Here is a 15239-nt window from a genome sequence, read left to right as displayed (position 1 = left end):
ATATATAATGGCTGCCTCTTCTCTTTCTTAAGGAATGTATGCTGTCTCGTAAATGATGATAACAACTTTCAGCTTTAATTCTGGCATCTTTTTACACAGGCTTTTAAGTTAGTACTATATTGATAAATTTGCTATTGAAATGTTAATTTATCCTCTTGGATGCATAAAATATTTCAATTTGTGGCAATTTTGTGCAAATAAGGCATGACACTACAAACAAATTAAACTGTAATTTCACACCATTTTTCTATATTTAGACAGACTTTTTGTTTACTTGGGTAGAACAAATAGTATCTTGTTATTTTTTACCATATTATGACATAGGATATTTCATGACCATTACAGTGCATTTCCCTGACTTTTCTACTGGCCACTGACTGCATTAGGGTCACTCTATATATTAAGGGTCATTAAACAGGGAAGTCCAGTGGTCAGACTAGAAGGTGATCCTATTAAGCAGGTGACCGCTAATGTTGGTTAGACTGTGCTTTCAATATTACCCATTCATACACTCGGAGCCATAAAGACCAGTAATTAACCCTAATCATGCTGGACACAACTTATTTTGCTTTTGCAACCAGTGTAGATCAAGATCAGCCTGCACATCTGTGCAGTCTGATCAAGATGTGCAGGCTGATCTGGGTCTGCACTGGTTGCAAAGGCAGAGTCACTTGCCGCCAGCAGGTTAGAGATTAACAACTGATTGAAGAACAGGTTCTAGGAGTTATATTAATCACTCTCAACACCACATTCCTGGTGGAATCCATTGCTATGATGAAGGTATGTAAGAAGAGAAGTCTGTTTCCCTTTTAATGATGAGAACTAAGCAATGGAACTACTCAGTACTGATGCCATTTTTTACATCTTTGGTATGACACAGCCAGGAAGGAAACCCAAGACCTCCCACACTTGAAGAGGATGCGCAACCACTAGATTACTAAGACATGCCATGATCAAAGAGATGCAATTTCTAGGGCAACAAGGCCATCTGTAACACTGATAGATGCTCCCTGAAATTACTGTAGCATAAGGGGCTTTTCAGTCATGGAGGTTGTGTTGAGGAGAAATGTGTTCAGCAAGAGTTGTGGTTCTTTAACACTGCACTCCCTCTCAATGATCCTTATGAGTATGTAAAGTATCAAGTCAATACCTTACATAGTACTGGAATTATGCCCTGGACAAAGTTTTCAAAAAAGGGAGATAATTCAAAACTAGAGTTATGATTCCTTGTCCGAGTCAATACCATACATAGTATTCAAGTTATGCCCTGGACCAGACTGTAGTGTCAGAGGAATGAGCTGTAGTGTCAGAGGTATGAAGTAAAGTGTCAGAGGAATGACCTCTAGTGTCAGATGAATGAACTGTAGTGTCAGAGGAATGCCCTGTAGTGTCAGAGAAATGAACTGAAATGTCACAGGAATGACCTCTAGTGTCAGAGGAATGGTCTGTTGTGTCAGAGGAATGACCTCTAGTGTCAGAGGAATGGCCTGTAGTGCCAGAGGAATGAAGTGTAGTGTCAGAGAAATGAACTGTAGTGCCAGAGGAATGAACTGTAGGGTCAAAGATATGACATGTAGGGTCAGATGAAATGACCTCTACTGTCAGAGATATGCCCTGTGGTGTCAGAGGAATGAACTGTAGTATTAGAGGAATGAATTGTAGTGTCAGAGGAATGAAGTATAGTGTTAGGGGAATGAATTGTAGTGTCAGAGGAATGAAGTATAGTGTCAGAGGAATGAATTGTAGTGTCAGAGGAATAAAGAATAGTGTCAGAGGAATGAACTGTAGTATTAGAGGAATGAATTGTAGTGTCAGAGGAATGAAGCATAGTGTCAGAAGAATGAAGTATAGTGTCAGGAGAATGAAGTATAGTGTCAGAGGAATAAATTGTAGTGTCAGAGGAATGAAGTATAGTGTCAGAGGAATGAATTGTAGTGTCAGAGGAATAAAGTATAGTGTCAGAGGAATGAACTGTAGTATTAGAGGAATAAATTGTAGTGTCAGAAGAATGAAGTATAGTGTCAGAAGAATGAAGTATAGTGTCAGAGGAATAAATTGTAGTGTCAGAGGAATGAAGTATAGTGTCAGAGGAATGAATTGTAGTGTCAGAGGAATAAAGTATAGTGTCAGAGGAATGAACTGAAGTATTAGAGGAATGAATTGTAGTGTCAGAAGAACGAAGTATAGTGTCAGAAGAATGAAGTATAGTGTCAGAGGAATAAATTGTAGTGTCAGAGGAATGAAGTATAGTGTCAGAGGAATGAATTGTAGTGTCAGAGGAATAAAGTATAGTGTCAGAGGAATGAACTGTAGTATTAGAGGAATAAATTGTAGTGTCAGAGAAATGAAGTGTAGTGTCAGAGGAAAGAATTGTAGTGTCAGAGGAATGAACTGAAGTGTCACAGGAATGACCTCTAGTGTCAGAGGAATGGCCTGCAGTGTCAGAGGAATGACCTCTAATGTCAGAGGAATGACCTCTAGTGTCGGAGGAATGGCCTGTAGTGCCAGAGGAATGAAGTGTAGTGTCAGAGGAATCAACTGTAGTATTAGAGGAATGAACTGTAGTGTCAGAGGAATGAACTGTAGGGTCAAAGATATGACATGTAGGGTCAGATGAAATGACCTCCACTGTCAGAGATATGACCTGTGGTGTCAGAGGAATGAACTGTAGTATTAGAGGAATGAATTGTAGTGTCAGAGAAATGATGTATAGTGTCAGAAGAATGAAGTATAGTGTCAGAGGAATGAACTGTAGTGTCAGAGGAATAAATTGTAGTGTCAGAGGAATGAAGTGTAGTGTCAGAGGAATGAACTGTAGTGTCAGAGGAATAAAGTATAGTGTCAGAGGAATGAACTGTAGTGTTAGATGTAATGACCTCTAGTGTCAGAGATATGACATGCAGTGTCAGAGGAATGAAGTGTAGTATCAGAGGAATGACCTCTAGTGTCAGAGATTTGGCATGTAGTGTCAGAAGAAAGACCTCTAGTGTCAGAGATATGACATGCAGTGTCAGAGGAATGAAGTGTAGAGTCAGAGGAATGACAAGTAGTGTCAGAGGAATGAACTGTTGTGTCATAGGAATGAACTGTAGAGTCATAGGAATGAAGTGTAGTGTCAGAGGAATGACCTCTAGTGTCAGAGGAATGACAAGTAGTGTCATAGAAATGAACTGTTGTTTCAGAGGAATGACCTCTAGTGTCAGAGGAATGACAAGTAGTGTCAGAGGAATGATCTGTAGAGTCAGAGGAATGACAAGTAGTGTCAGAGGAACGACAAGTAAAGTCAGAGGAATGAACTGTAGTGTCATAGGAATGACGTGTAGTGTCCGAGGAATGAACTCTAGTGTCAGAGGAAAGACCTCTAGTTTCTGAGGAATGAACTGTAGTGCCAGAGGAATGAAGGGTAGTGTCAGAGGAATCAACTGTAGTATTAGAGGAATGAATTGCAGTGTCAGAGGAATGAACTGTACTGCCAGAGGAATGAACTGTAGGGTCAAAGATATGACATGTAGGGTCAGATGAAATGACCTCCACTGTCAGAGATATGACCTGTGGTGTCAGAGGAATGAACTGTAGTGTCATAGGAATGAACTGTAGAGTCATAGGAATGAAGTGTAGTGTCAGAGGAATGACCTCTAGTGTCAAAGGAATGACAAGTAGTGTCATAGAAATAAACTATTGTGTCAGAGGAATGACCTCTAGTGTCAGAGGAATGACAAGTAGTGTCAGAGGAATGATCTGTAGTGTCAGAGGAATGACAAGTAGTGTCAGAGGAACGACAAATAAAATCAGAGGAATGAACTGTAGTGTCATAGGAATGAAGTGTAGTGTCCGAGGAATGACCTCTAGTGTCAGAGGAAAGACCTCTAGTTTCTGAGGAATAAACTGTAGTGTCAGAGGAATGACCTCTAGTGTCAGAGGAATGACAAGTAGTGTCAGAGGAATGGCAAGTAGTCAGAGGAATGACCTGTTGTGTCAAATGTATGACCTCTAGTGTCAGAGGAAAGACAAGTAGTGTCAGAGGAATAACCTGTAGTGTCAGAGGAATGATGTCTAGTGTCAGAGGAATGCATGTAGTGTCAGGGGAATGACTTGTAATGTCAAAGGAATGAAGTGTACTGTCAGAGGAATGACAAGTAGTGTCAGAGGAATGAATTGTAGTGTCAGAGGAATGAAGTGTAGTGTGATAGGAATGAAGTGTAGTGTCAGAGGAATGACCTGTTGTGTCAGAGGAATGACCTCTAGTGTCAGAGGAATGACAAGTAGTGTCAGAGGAATGAACAGTAGTGTCAGATGAATGAGGTGTAGTGTTATAGGAATGACAAGTAATGTCAGAGGAATGAAGTGTAGTGTCATAGGAATGAAGTGTAATGTGAGAGGAATGACCTGTTGTGTCAGAGGAATGACAAGTAGTGTCAGAGGAATGACATGAACTGTCAGAGGAATGACCAATAGTGTCAGAGTAATGAACTGTAGTGTCAGAGGAATGAAGTGTAGTGTCAGAGGAATGACCTGTGTCGGAAGAATGACCTCTAGTGTCAGAGGAATGACAAGTAGTGTCAGAGGAATGAATTGTAGTGTCAAAGGAATGAGGAATGAATTGTAGTGTCAAAGGAATGAATTGTAGTGTCAGAGGAATGGATTGTAGTGTCAGAGGAATGACAAGCTGTGTCAGAGGAATGAATTGTAGCATCATAGGAATGAAGTGTAGTGTCAGAGAAATGACCAATAGTGTCAGAGTAATGAATTGTTGTATCAGAGGAATGAAGTGTAGTGTCAGAGGAATGACGGGTAGTGTCAGAGGAATGACATCTAGTGTCAGAGGAATGACCAGTAGTGTCTGAGGAATGACAAGTAGTGTCAGAGAAATGAACTGTAGTGTCAGGGGAATGGCCTGTAGTGTCAGACGAATGACCTCTAGTGTCCGAGGAATTACCTCCAGTGTCAGAGAAATGAATTGTAGTGTCAGAGGGATGACCTCTTGTGTCAGATGAATGACCTCTAGTGTCAGACGAATGACCTCTAGTGTCAGAGGAATGAAGCATAGTGTCAGAGGAATGACCTCTAGTGTAAGAGGAATGAAGTATAGTGTCAGAGAAATGACCTATAGTGTCAGAGGATTGACATGCAGTGTCAGAGGAATGAAGTGTAGTGTCAGAGGAATGACCAGTAGTGTCAGAGGAATGACCAGTAGTGTCAGAGGAATGACCAGCAGTGTCAGAGGAATGACATCTTGTGTCAGAAGAATGACCAGTAATGTCAGAGGAATGACAGGTAGTGTCAGAGAAATGAACTGTAGTGGCAGGGGAATGACCTCTAGTGTCAGAGGAATGGCCTGTAGTGTCAGACGTATGACCTCTAGTGTCCGAGGAATTACCTCCAGTGTCAGAGAAATGAACTGTAGTGTCAGAGGAATGACCTCTAGTGTCAGATGAATGACCTCTAGTGTCAGACGAATGACCTCTAGTGTCAGAGGAATGAAGTATAGTGTCAGACGAATGACCTCTAGTGTCAGAGGAATGAACTGTAGTGTCAGAGGAATGAAATATAGTGTCAGAGAAATGACCTCTAGTGTCAGAGGATTGACATGTAGTGTCAGAGGAATGACCATTAGTGTCGGAGGAATGACCAGTAGTGTCAGAGAGGAACAGACTATAGTTCCAGAGGAACAGACTGTAGTTTCAGAGAAACAGACTGTAGTTTCAGAGGAACAGACTGTAGTTTCAGAGGAACAGACTAGTTTCAGAGGAACAGACTGTAGTTTCAGAGGAGATATAATTCAGAGGAACAGACTATAGTTTCAGAGAACAGACTGTACAAGGAAAGACTTAGTTTCAGAGAAAGACAGTATTTCGAGGAAGACTGTAGTTTCAGAGGAACAGACTGTAGTTCAGAGGAACAGACTATAGTTTCAGAGAACAGACTATAGTTAAGAGAACAGACAATAGTTTCAGAGGAACAGACTATAGTTTAAGAGAAACAGACTGTAATTTTTTACTAAAACAGCTGTTACATAGGGATATAAATTCCTGATTGTCATTTGGAAATTTTGTATTCATTTCGGATTAATTTCATGAAGAATACTAATGATTTCACAATATCAAAACAATACTACTCATTTCGACTGAAAGACAGGTTTGTTACATGTTTTTCAGGAAATTATCAAAATATTAGAGTGAATATATCAGTATTTTCACAGTGCAAAATATCAAATATATTTTTCACTGGTAAGAAACTATAAAATGGTAAACTTAGTCAAATTTAGTCAAAACATGAAATAAAAAGAAAATCTGTTTGTTGTACATGTAAGATCAAAATATCTTTGACTAATATACACCATATCTTACATTTTCACTCATGCCACTCATGAAAATATATTGCACCTGGTATTCACTTGTGAAAGATATTTCAATCTTACACTGAAACAAACAAATACCCTCTTTCATCAAGGACTGAAATAAAGGGAGCTTACCTTTATCCAGACTTGATCATTTAGGTAGGAGAATGGCTCAGGAGGGTTATCTCCCTTCTGTTTATAAAGTTGGCTAAAGTCTATTGAGCTCTTGTCGAGTCTAGGTGGTGTTCCTGTCACAGACAAAGAGTTATATAAATCATAAAATATTTGATTTAGATTTAACATCTTTTTTCAACAGTATTGCCATGAAATAACTTAACCAGTGTTCTGGATTCTGTACTCTTTTCAACATGAATAAGAAGATAAATGACATCAGACACATTATCATCTTGGCAAACATACGATTCACCCAGGGATCGAACTTGTGTTCAAGGTTGTGTGTTAGGTGGACAAACAGACAGATACACTGATGAACAGGTTAAACACTATATTCCACCTTTCAAAACTGTAGGCAGAAATTATTTGTCACAGTTAGAACTGGCATTAAAGTCTTTAGCCATTGAGTTATAAAAATACATTCTTCTGCATATCAGTAAATGCATCATATTTTTAAAGGTATACTAGACTCAAAAATCTAAAACTATGAACATATATTTTAAGTAAACATAAAGTGAACATGTTTATGTGTACTAAAAGTACTATGCATTAGGTTTAAAATAGTACACAACCAGTAAAAAAAACTGGAAATTTTTTAACCCTTATCATGCTAAACACAACTAATTCTGCCTTTGTGACCAGTGCAGTTCATGATCAGCCTGCACATTCCTGCAGTCTGATCAAGATCTGCAATGTTTGCTATTCATCCAGTTTCTTTTTGGTACGCATCCCTTTTAACAGTTAATGGTACTGTCTAAATTGAAAGATGGACAAGTTCATTATAGAAATTTAGCAGGCAAGGGTTAACATATGACTGATACTGCATATAGCATTAATTTTAATTTTTACTGAAGCTCTAATTTAAGTTTATTTATTTTTTTAGTAAACATATTTGATAAAGAATTCTTCACTTGTAAGTTAAATATCTAAAGATCAAATATTTCAGTGAAAAATAGGCACTGGATATCTTTAAGTGAAAAAGTTTTATGATATAGTAGAAGAACACAGTATAGTTGAATCACCTGTTTTCAGTCTTCCTACATTAAATCCAGCTTCTTCAAGACTTCTTGCTAGCCCAATAGCAGGAGCATCACCTAGCCTTCCAGCCGGAGTCACAGACAGACCGATGTTGATACAACCTCTCAGAAATGTTCCAGTTGTCAAGACAACCGTCTTACTGTAAACCGTCTCACCAGATTCTAGTTGTAAGAAACAGAAAAACAAAGTCACATAAAACCGTATTATTTGTACTTTGATCTACTAACATATTGTACAATATATTCTAAAACTGTGAAAACACTAATATTCATGGGGGACCAATTTTTGTTGGCTTAGTGTAAATCCGCAAAATATAATCCCAATCAATATGCAACAATAACAGTCCCTTTCAATCTTTCATCCAAGTCTGAAATCTAGTAATTCATGTCTGGCCAAAACCACAAAATTTCAAGCCCACAAAATTAATTGATTTTAGATTACGACAAATTATTTTTAATCATACACAGTGATGTCACACTGAATTACTAAAAGGGATAGAAACATCAATATGCAGTGCTTGGTTAACTATTTTACATGTAAGATATATTAGAAATCAAATTTTACTATAAATCAGGGGTTTGATTAATTACTGGTACTGTATTATCAGAAATTTTCATGAGGGTTTAATTTTTGCTATATTCACGAGGCACTACATCTCGGAAAATCAATCCTCGCGTAAATATTCACCATTAGTATAATTCTAATTCAAGTAGGATAACATTTTTACAATTTGGCGAATATTAAACCTCATGAACATACTCAAAATTTCAAATTCGCGAAATTTTGATCCAGCGAAAATATGTGCTTTTACAGTATAGACGAGGTGGAAGTCACAAAGTAGATGTTTTTCTGGGGGTCCTCCCATTCAGAACTTTACTTCCTATAGGAAAAGTAGCAGAGGCTCTGGCCACTATAGCAGGGGGCAAATCCACAGCCCTACCTGCTGACCTTAATGAACCCATGATAGGTTATCTTTTTGTAGGTCAATTCAATAATTTACTCTTATAATTAGACCCTTACCTTGCTGGACACAAATGATTCTGCCTTTGCAACCAGTGTACATCATGATCTGCACATCCGTGCAGTCTGATCATGATCTGCACTATTTGCTATTCAGTCAGTATCTTTTAGGTAAGCACCCCTTTCAACAGTTAATGGTACTGTCCAAACTGGAAGATGGACAAGTTCATTAAAGAAATTTAGGTGGGTAAGGGTTAATACCAATTTGAAACTGATTACCTAAAACTACTCCTCTACATGACTGTTTGCAGAAAGGATTGTTTTCAGTCCTGGAATCTTCCAAAATAAGGTCCTCTACAGGAGATTCTTTCACTGTTATATTCTTCATGTTTAAAACTATATCCTGCATATGTTTTTTGTATAACTTCCGGTCAATCTGAGCTCTAGGTCCCTGAAAACAAAAAAATACTAGAGATTGTTTTTCTAAAAAAAAAGTATCTCCCAATACTTAACACAAAGTCATTGTAAAATGCAACAAATTAAGGGCCACAACTCCAGTGAAAATAACTGAACCATAACATTCCAATGAAATACTGTAAAAGCACATATTTTCGCTGGATCAAAATTTTGCGAATTTGAAATTTTGAGTATGTCGTGAGGTTTAATATTCGCGAAATTGTAAAAATGGTATCCTGCTTGAATTTAAATTACACTTATGGTGAATATTTACGCGAGGATTAATTTTCAAGAGATGTAGGGCCTTGCGAATATAGCAAATATTAAACCCTCGCAAAAATTTCTGCTTTTACAGTATGCAACCAGACCTGGCACTGATCACTGCAGCAGATTCAATGACCTGGTCCCCTGTTCACAACATGTTTTCAGTCTCAGCTGAGTTTGATAATGAAACTTTATTTGTCATTTATATCTAAACAGTATGTTTAAAAGTAAATTTTAAGTTTATTACTATTTTCAATTGGCTATTTTGTACTGATGGTCAGTCTCAGTTGGAATTTAACCTTCAAGTTTTAGTAAAATTAATATTAAAACTCAAACTCAACTGAGACCGAAAACTGCTTTGTGAACACAGGGTCAGTAAACTGATTTTAACTTCTTGTACAACTTTTTTTTTTCCACTGAATGTAGAAAAAGTGAAAAGGTTTCTTATTCAGTGATGGAAGTCATCTAAAGTCCCCACCTGGAATGGATGGAACAACTTATTTCCAGCCGAGCCCAAGGCAAGTGTTTCATTCATATCCCAAGCAGTCACTCTATGTCATTACAGCAGGAAACAGTACCAACAGAAGCGGTCAACTTGCAATGAATAGGAGTGATCAACCAGCACTGAATAGAAGTGATCAACCGTGATCAACCAGCACTGAATTGAAGTGATCAACCAGTACTGAATGGAAGTGATCAACCAGCACTGAATGGAAGTTATCAACCATGATTAACCTGCACTGAATGGAAATGATCAATCATAATCAACAGCACTGAATGGAAGTGATCAAACAGCACTGAATGGAAGTGATCAACAGTGATCAACCAGCACTGAATGGAAGTGGTCAACCAGCACTGAATGAAAGTGATCAACCATGATCAACCAGCACTGAATGGAGGTGAACAACCTTGATCAACTAGCACTGAATGGAAGTGATCAACTAGCACTGAATGGAAGTGATCAACCAGCACTGAATGGAAGTGATCAACCAGCACTGAATGGAAATGATCAACAAGCACTGATCAACAGTCAGCATATCAGTTATGATTCAGAATTGAACCCATATTGTTGTAGTCTGACCCACTACAAACATAACCACTAGGCAAATGACCTACTTCTTTGACTGGAGACTGTTTTCTAAATCCCTGGCTCCAAGGTGAAAAAAAAAATGAGTTTTGAGATCAGTCTAAAAATACAAACTTTCCATTGGTCAGTTTCAAAACTGTGCTCACAAACAACCAATGAGATGCTTGAGATTTGAGACTGGTTTACAAATTCAATTTTATAGCCTCAGACCCTGACTTTGTACAGTATTAAGTGTTGACCTTAGTAGACTGTGGTTTGATTCTGCTACTGATAACATTCTAATCCACAACTACAGGGTCTAGGGTTATAAGCTATACTCCAGCCACACTGTTCTCTCAATTCTTTAGATAACAACTTAAAATTCATGCATGTACAACACATTTTTCTTTATCAAATTTTATCCTCACTAACTAAAAAGCAACTAATTCTCTTTATGCAATACAGTTAAATTTGCCAACTGTATTAAGCAGTTACTTCCTGGTCAGCTTATTTCCCAAACTGACATTCTATTATTTCCACCTGCCATAAGCAGTCACCTGTCTTAACCTTTAGCCAGCTGGCGGCAAATGATTCTGCCTTTGCGACCAGTGCAGACCAAAATCAGCTTGCACATGCTGATCATAGTCTGCACTGCTTGGTATTCAGTCAGTAAATTTTCAGTGAACACCACTTCTAATAATAAATGGTACTACCCAAATTGAATGATAGACCAGTCCATTTTAAAATTTAGCAGGCTAAGGGTTAAATAGCCACATAGTCCAACTTACCCAAACAGCAGGTCCTCTGCTTTTATTTAACACTTTGTAATGTATTCCAGATTTATCTGAAATGTTAACAAAAAATAGATATTAAAGATTAAAAAATATACAATGCATACATGTAAGTCATCTTTAAAAAAAATATTTTCCTCTTGTTTTAACCCTTATCAAAGGTACTGTCAAAATCGGATGATGGACAAGTTCATTATAGAATTTTAGCAGGGTAAGGGTTAACTGATGAATTATCAAATGTTGCACAAAATCAATCAAAGGTAAAGGTATAGGATAAATGTAAGCTTTATTTAACATGAAATATAATCAACATACAACACAAAGCCCCTGTGCAACAAACTAGGTATCCAGTAACAAATACTTACATCGGCTATTTTACCTCCTGGTACAACCCCTTTAATACTAAATGCCCAGCAAGGGAGCTACCAGCACCACTTTTGAGTCTTTGGTATGATCTGGCCAACTTCCCACACTTAAAGCTGACACTACCATTGAGCTATTAAGGCAGTCAAAACCAATGTGAGCTATTAAGGCAGTCAAAACCAATGATAAAATGATAATCAGATGCCCTTCAAACTCCTAGAAGGCAGGCTAGGCATCCTGCTACCAGAGGCCTGGAATGGTGTCAAGACCTACACATTTCCTTATATATCTTACAGTAATTACTGGTACTAAAAATGTTTTCTTTTCTTGCAAATTCTATAAAATACTTTACCACAAACTACAGCACAAAGTCCATCTAAGGCATCGATTTCCCTCATTAGATGTCCTTTCCCAACACCTCCAAATGATGGGTTGCATGACATCTCACCTATAAAGTGAAATTAATTTATTTATATGTACATAACAAAATCCAAAACTCTCTTCTATAATACAATATATAGAATTGTGACAATAACAAAAGAGAGACAGATTGTACACATAACACCATATTAATATTTTATATGCTTGTAATATGTGTGCCTGGAATTATAAAATCTATCAGTCAAGCCCGATTTCCTAGCATTATTTGGGGTTTTTTTTAAAACTTAATGTCACAAAATAAATATTCTCAATTATAAATGGTAAGTAAATAAAAACTAGTAGTAAAATAAGTTGAAAAATTTCCAATTTCCTAACAAATATAGTACAGGTCAAAGGCACAATACGGACCAGCTGGTTATTTGAACCACTCTGGTACAAATGACCTGTTTTCTACCATGCATAAATGGATATATTGTCATAACCTATTGTCTCTTTTTTATGAGTTACAAGTAGTGTCATCCTGCCCATTCGTGCAGCAGCTGCAGCTGCCTCGGCTCCTGCATGGCCAGCACCTACAACTATCACATCAAATTCTGGATGATCTGCAGAAGTAGTCACGGCATCTGTGTGGACTCGACAGTTCAATTTATTCCTGAAGCATATATGCACCAAAGATTTGTGCAACTTGATTAGGTTTCTGTATTTTAACAGTGACATTTTCTTATCCGGGCTACAAATGTATCCGAAATTCTGTCTTTTACAAAACGTTCGTCTAAGCAAATCGAGTCCTAATTTAAATAAGGAATAAATTATTATTCGAGGCGCAAGTAATAGTACTGTTTATGCACTTTAATCATATAATTCCCCATGTGGACTTTAATGTGTACATGTGTAATTAGCACAAACCAAAATGTGAATATTTTCCCAAACTTTTCCACCGGTGTTGCAAAAAAAATGTTTTGTGCAGAACCGTACCGAGTCGTTTAGGCTGTACAGTAGTAAATAAATAAAATTTGCTAGATCTATATCTTCAATATAAAATTAACAACCTTCTGAGAGCCAGGCTCATTTTGAAAAAGGATTACTAGCCTTATGTTCTTAAATGGCCTATAAACCACCAAAAAACACCAAGAAAAGTAGGGGTAATGTATCTTCTAAAAGAGATTTTTAAGTCTGACAGGTCAACACTATGGAATATCTTCCAAACTGATAGCTAATGTGCGGGTATGAACACATAAGTAATAAGGTTTATTTATATTTCTACAAATACAAACAATCTACTTGAAAATGCTACCAAAATTGCAAGTATAGGTCCACAATGGAACAAAACAGGAATTGGCTTACAACACAACATGAAAATGCCACTTTAACTGGAAAAAAACTGAGGATTTTTCTTTCCACCAATCTATCTATCTTTCAATAATGTCAAACCCCTCACGGGGACGTAGACATTTGACGCGTCAAACTACAAAGAATATTAAAAGACTGAAGTCTAAAAAGATAGTTAAAAGCAAGGAAAACTAGCTTGGTTAAAAGTAAAAGTTTAAAAGCAGCTATCAGGCAGTTTAAGGTGAGACATGATCAATACAGAAAATGGCTGCATTAAACTAATAGCTTGGTTAAAAGTAAAAGTTTAAAAGCAGTTATCAGGCAGTTTAAGGTGAGACATGATCAATACAGCAAAAGGCTGCATTGAACTGCTCATGGGTTGGGAGCTGGACAACAGCAGGAAGAAGATAATTCCAGTGATACAATGTTCTGGGGAAGAAAGAATACTTTAAATAATCTGTGGTTGCTGTGAATATCTTATAACTGAGGGAATGGAAGTGACATGTTGGGCGAGTGAAGGGAACTAAGAAACCTTCTTTGGGGATGGCAGCTAATTCATGGTGTACGTTGTCCATAAGGGAAAGTCTGCTATTAATACGTCTGAGATCAAGGCGACGAAGTTTGAGGGATTGTAACATGTCTGTGACACTTGAGGTTTGATGGTAGTCAGCCTTTATCCAGATAGCTGCTCGTCTCTGGACAACTGGTCTATGAGGGTTTGGGTATAGGGTAACCACAATTCAGAGCCATATTCCAGCTGGGGTCTAACGAGTGCCTGGTAAGCCTTAAGGACTTAATGGGTTCAGATTTGACCTTGATGACGCCTGTGGGTGTGTGTGCGTGTGTTTATCTGTGTGTGCGTATGTTTATGTATGAGCGCTGGTTTTGTACATGTCCGTGTGGTGCGCTTTGCGCTTTGGCGATGCTGCATTTTTGGAACGTCACTTTCTCTGTTAGATATTTATCCTTGTTTTTAACACGTTGTTTATGTTGAACAATATCTCATTAATGTAGGTAATTGACTACTTCGGGAAATGTTTGTTGTTTTAGAACGTCTTCTCATGCTTATTCATTTTCGCCATTGGTAACCAATATGAACGAATCCTTCTATGGCGCACCATTTTGGTTAGAAATAAAGAAATACACTAAGTAATAATAAAATTGTACCTGCAGGAACAAAAATATACCTCAGGACAAGGACGTAAATTGATTTTAGATAGTAGATATTTACGTTCTTGCTCCTGGTATAAATAAAAATGTACTTGCATGTATGAAATATACAAAATACAAATAAGAAGTGTACGTGGAGGTATACTTTATACAGGCAATGTTTTTGTAAGTGCAGGTGTAACAATAAATATCTTTAAACAAGAAATATCTTTAAAAATGATGGCCGGCGAATTGTAATAAGGAAAGAAGTTTATGAATTTTTCATCTAACATTCATCTTTCATCTAACATTTTTCAAATTGCAAAACTAAACACCGCACTTTAACAATTTAAATGGTTCTCTTTTAGTTTTTTCGCAAAGGTTTCGTAGGGTTGCAATTTTGTTTCGTTTATCCTTAGACGAATAATTACAGCAGTAGTTTGATGAAGATTCATGAAGCGGTTCATGAGAAGAGGTCATTAAACGTGTTTATATTTTTAGCTAAATTGGTCCCTATCCCCATTTGTAACAAAATAGCACGAGACCTTACGATATTGTTACACATCGAGTTTGATAAAAATCCATTACATTTTAGTGGTTAATGCGAAGAAAGGCATATCTACTTTTAGCTATAGTGGTCCCTAATAGGGCCCAAGTTCCTATATAAATAAATTTGGAAGAGGACCTTATAATGATGCTCCAGACCAAGTATGACAAAGATCCACCAAGCTGTTCATGAGACGCTGTATAAAGGCATTTCTAGTTTTAGCCCTAGCAGCCCCTAAAAGGGGTTAAATGTCCCAGCTGAACAAAGTTGGCTGCGGGCCTAATAAAGATGCTACAAATCAAGTTTGATTAAAATACATGAGAAAAAATCAATTAAAGGATTGTTTATTATTTATTTTTATTTATTTCTAGATTAGGCCAACTG

At 37.3% G+C, this 15239-nt stretch overlaps 1 protein-coding gene across 1 annotated transcript in view; it reads right to left on the bottom strand.

Moving 5' to 3' along the window:
• Positions 1–12760, bottom strand: part of LOC123535319 (protein MTO1 homolog, mitochondrial-like) — a 152323-nt gene extending 139563 nt beyond the window's left edge. Inside the window, exons 1-6 of the mRNA XM_045317931.2 lie at positions 12313–12760; positions 11802–11897; positions 11084–11139; positions 8789–8960; positions 7534–7710; positions 6473–6585 (exon numbers count right to left, since the gene is read on the bottom strand). Coding sequence (XP_045173866.2) covers positions 6473–6585; positions 7534–7710; positions 8789–8960; positions 11084–11139; positions 11802–11897; positions 12313–12547 — 849 coding nt within the window. The 5' untranslated portion in view covers positions 12548–12760. The remainder of the gene's footprint in view (positions 1–6472; positions 6586–7533; positions 7711–8788; positions 8961–11083; positions 11140–11801; positions 11898–12312) is intronic.
• Positions 12761–15239: the final 2479 nt, after the last annotated feature.

The sequence above is a fragment of the Mercenaria mercenaria genome, chromosome 12, assembly GCF_021730395.1.
Source record: "Mercenaria mercenaria strain notata chromosome 12, MADL_Memer_1, whole genome shotgun sequence".
NCBI classification, from domain to species: Eukaryota; Metazoa; Mollusca; class Bivalvia; order Venerida; family Veneridae; genus Mercenaria; species Mercenaria mercenaria.
The sequence above is the reverse complement of the archived record's forward strand: the minus strand, read 5'-3'. Positions and strand labels throughout refer to the sequence as shown.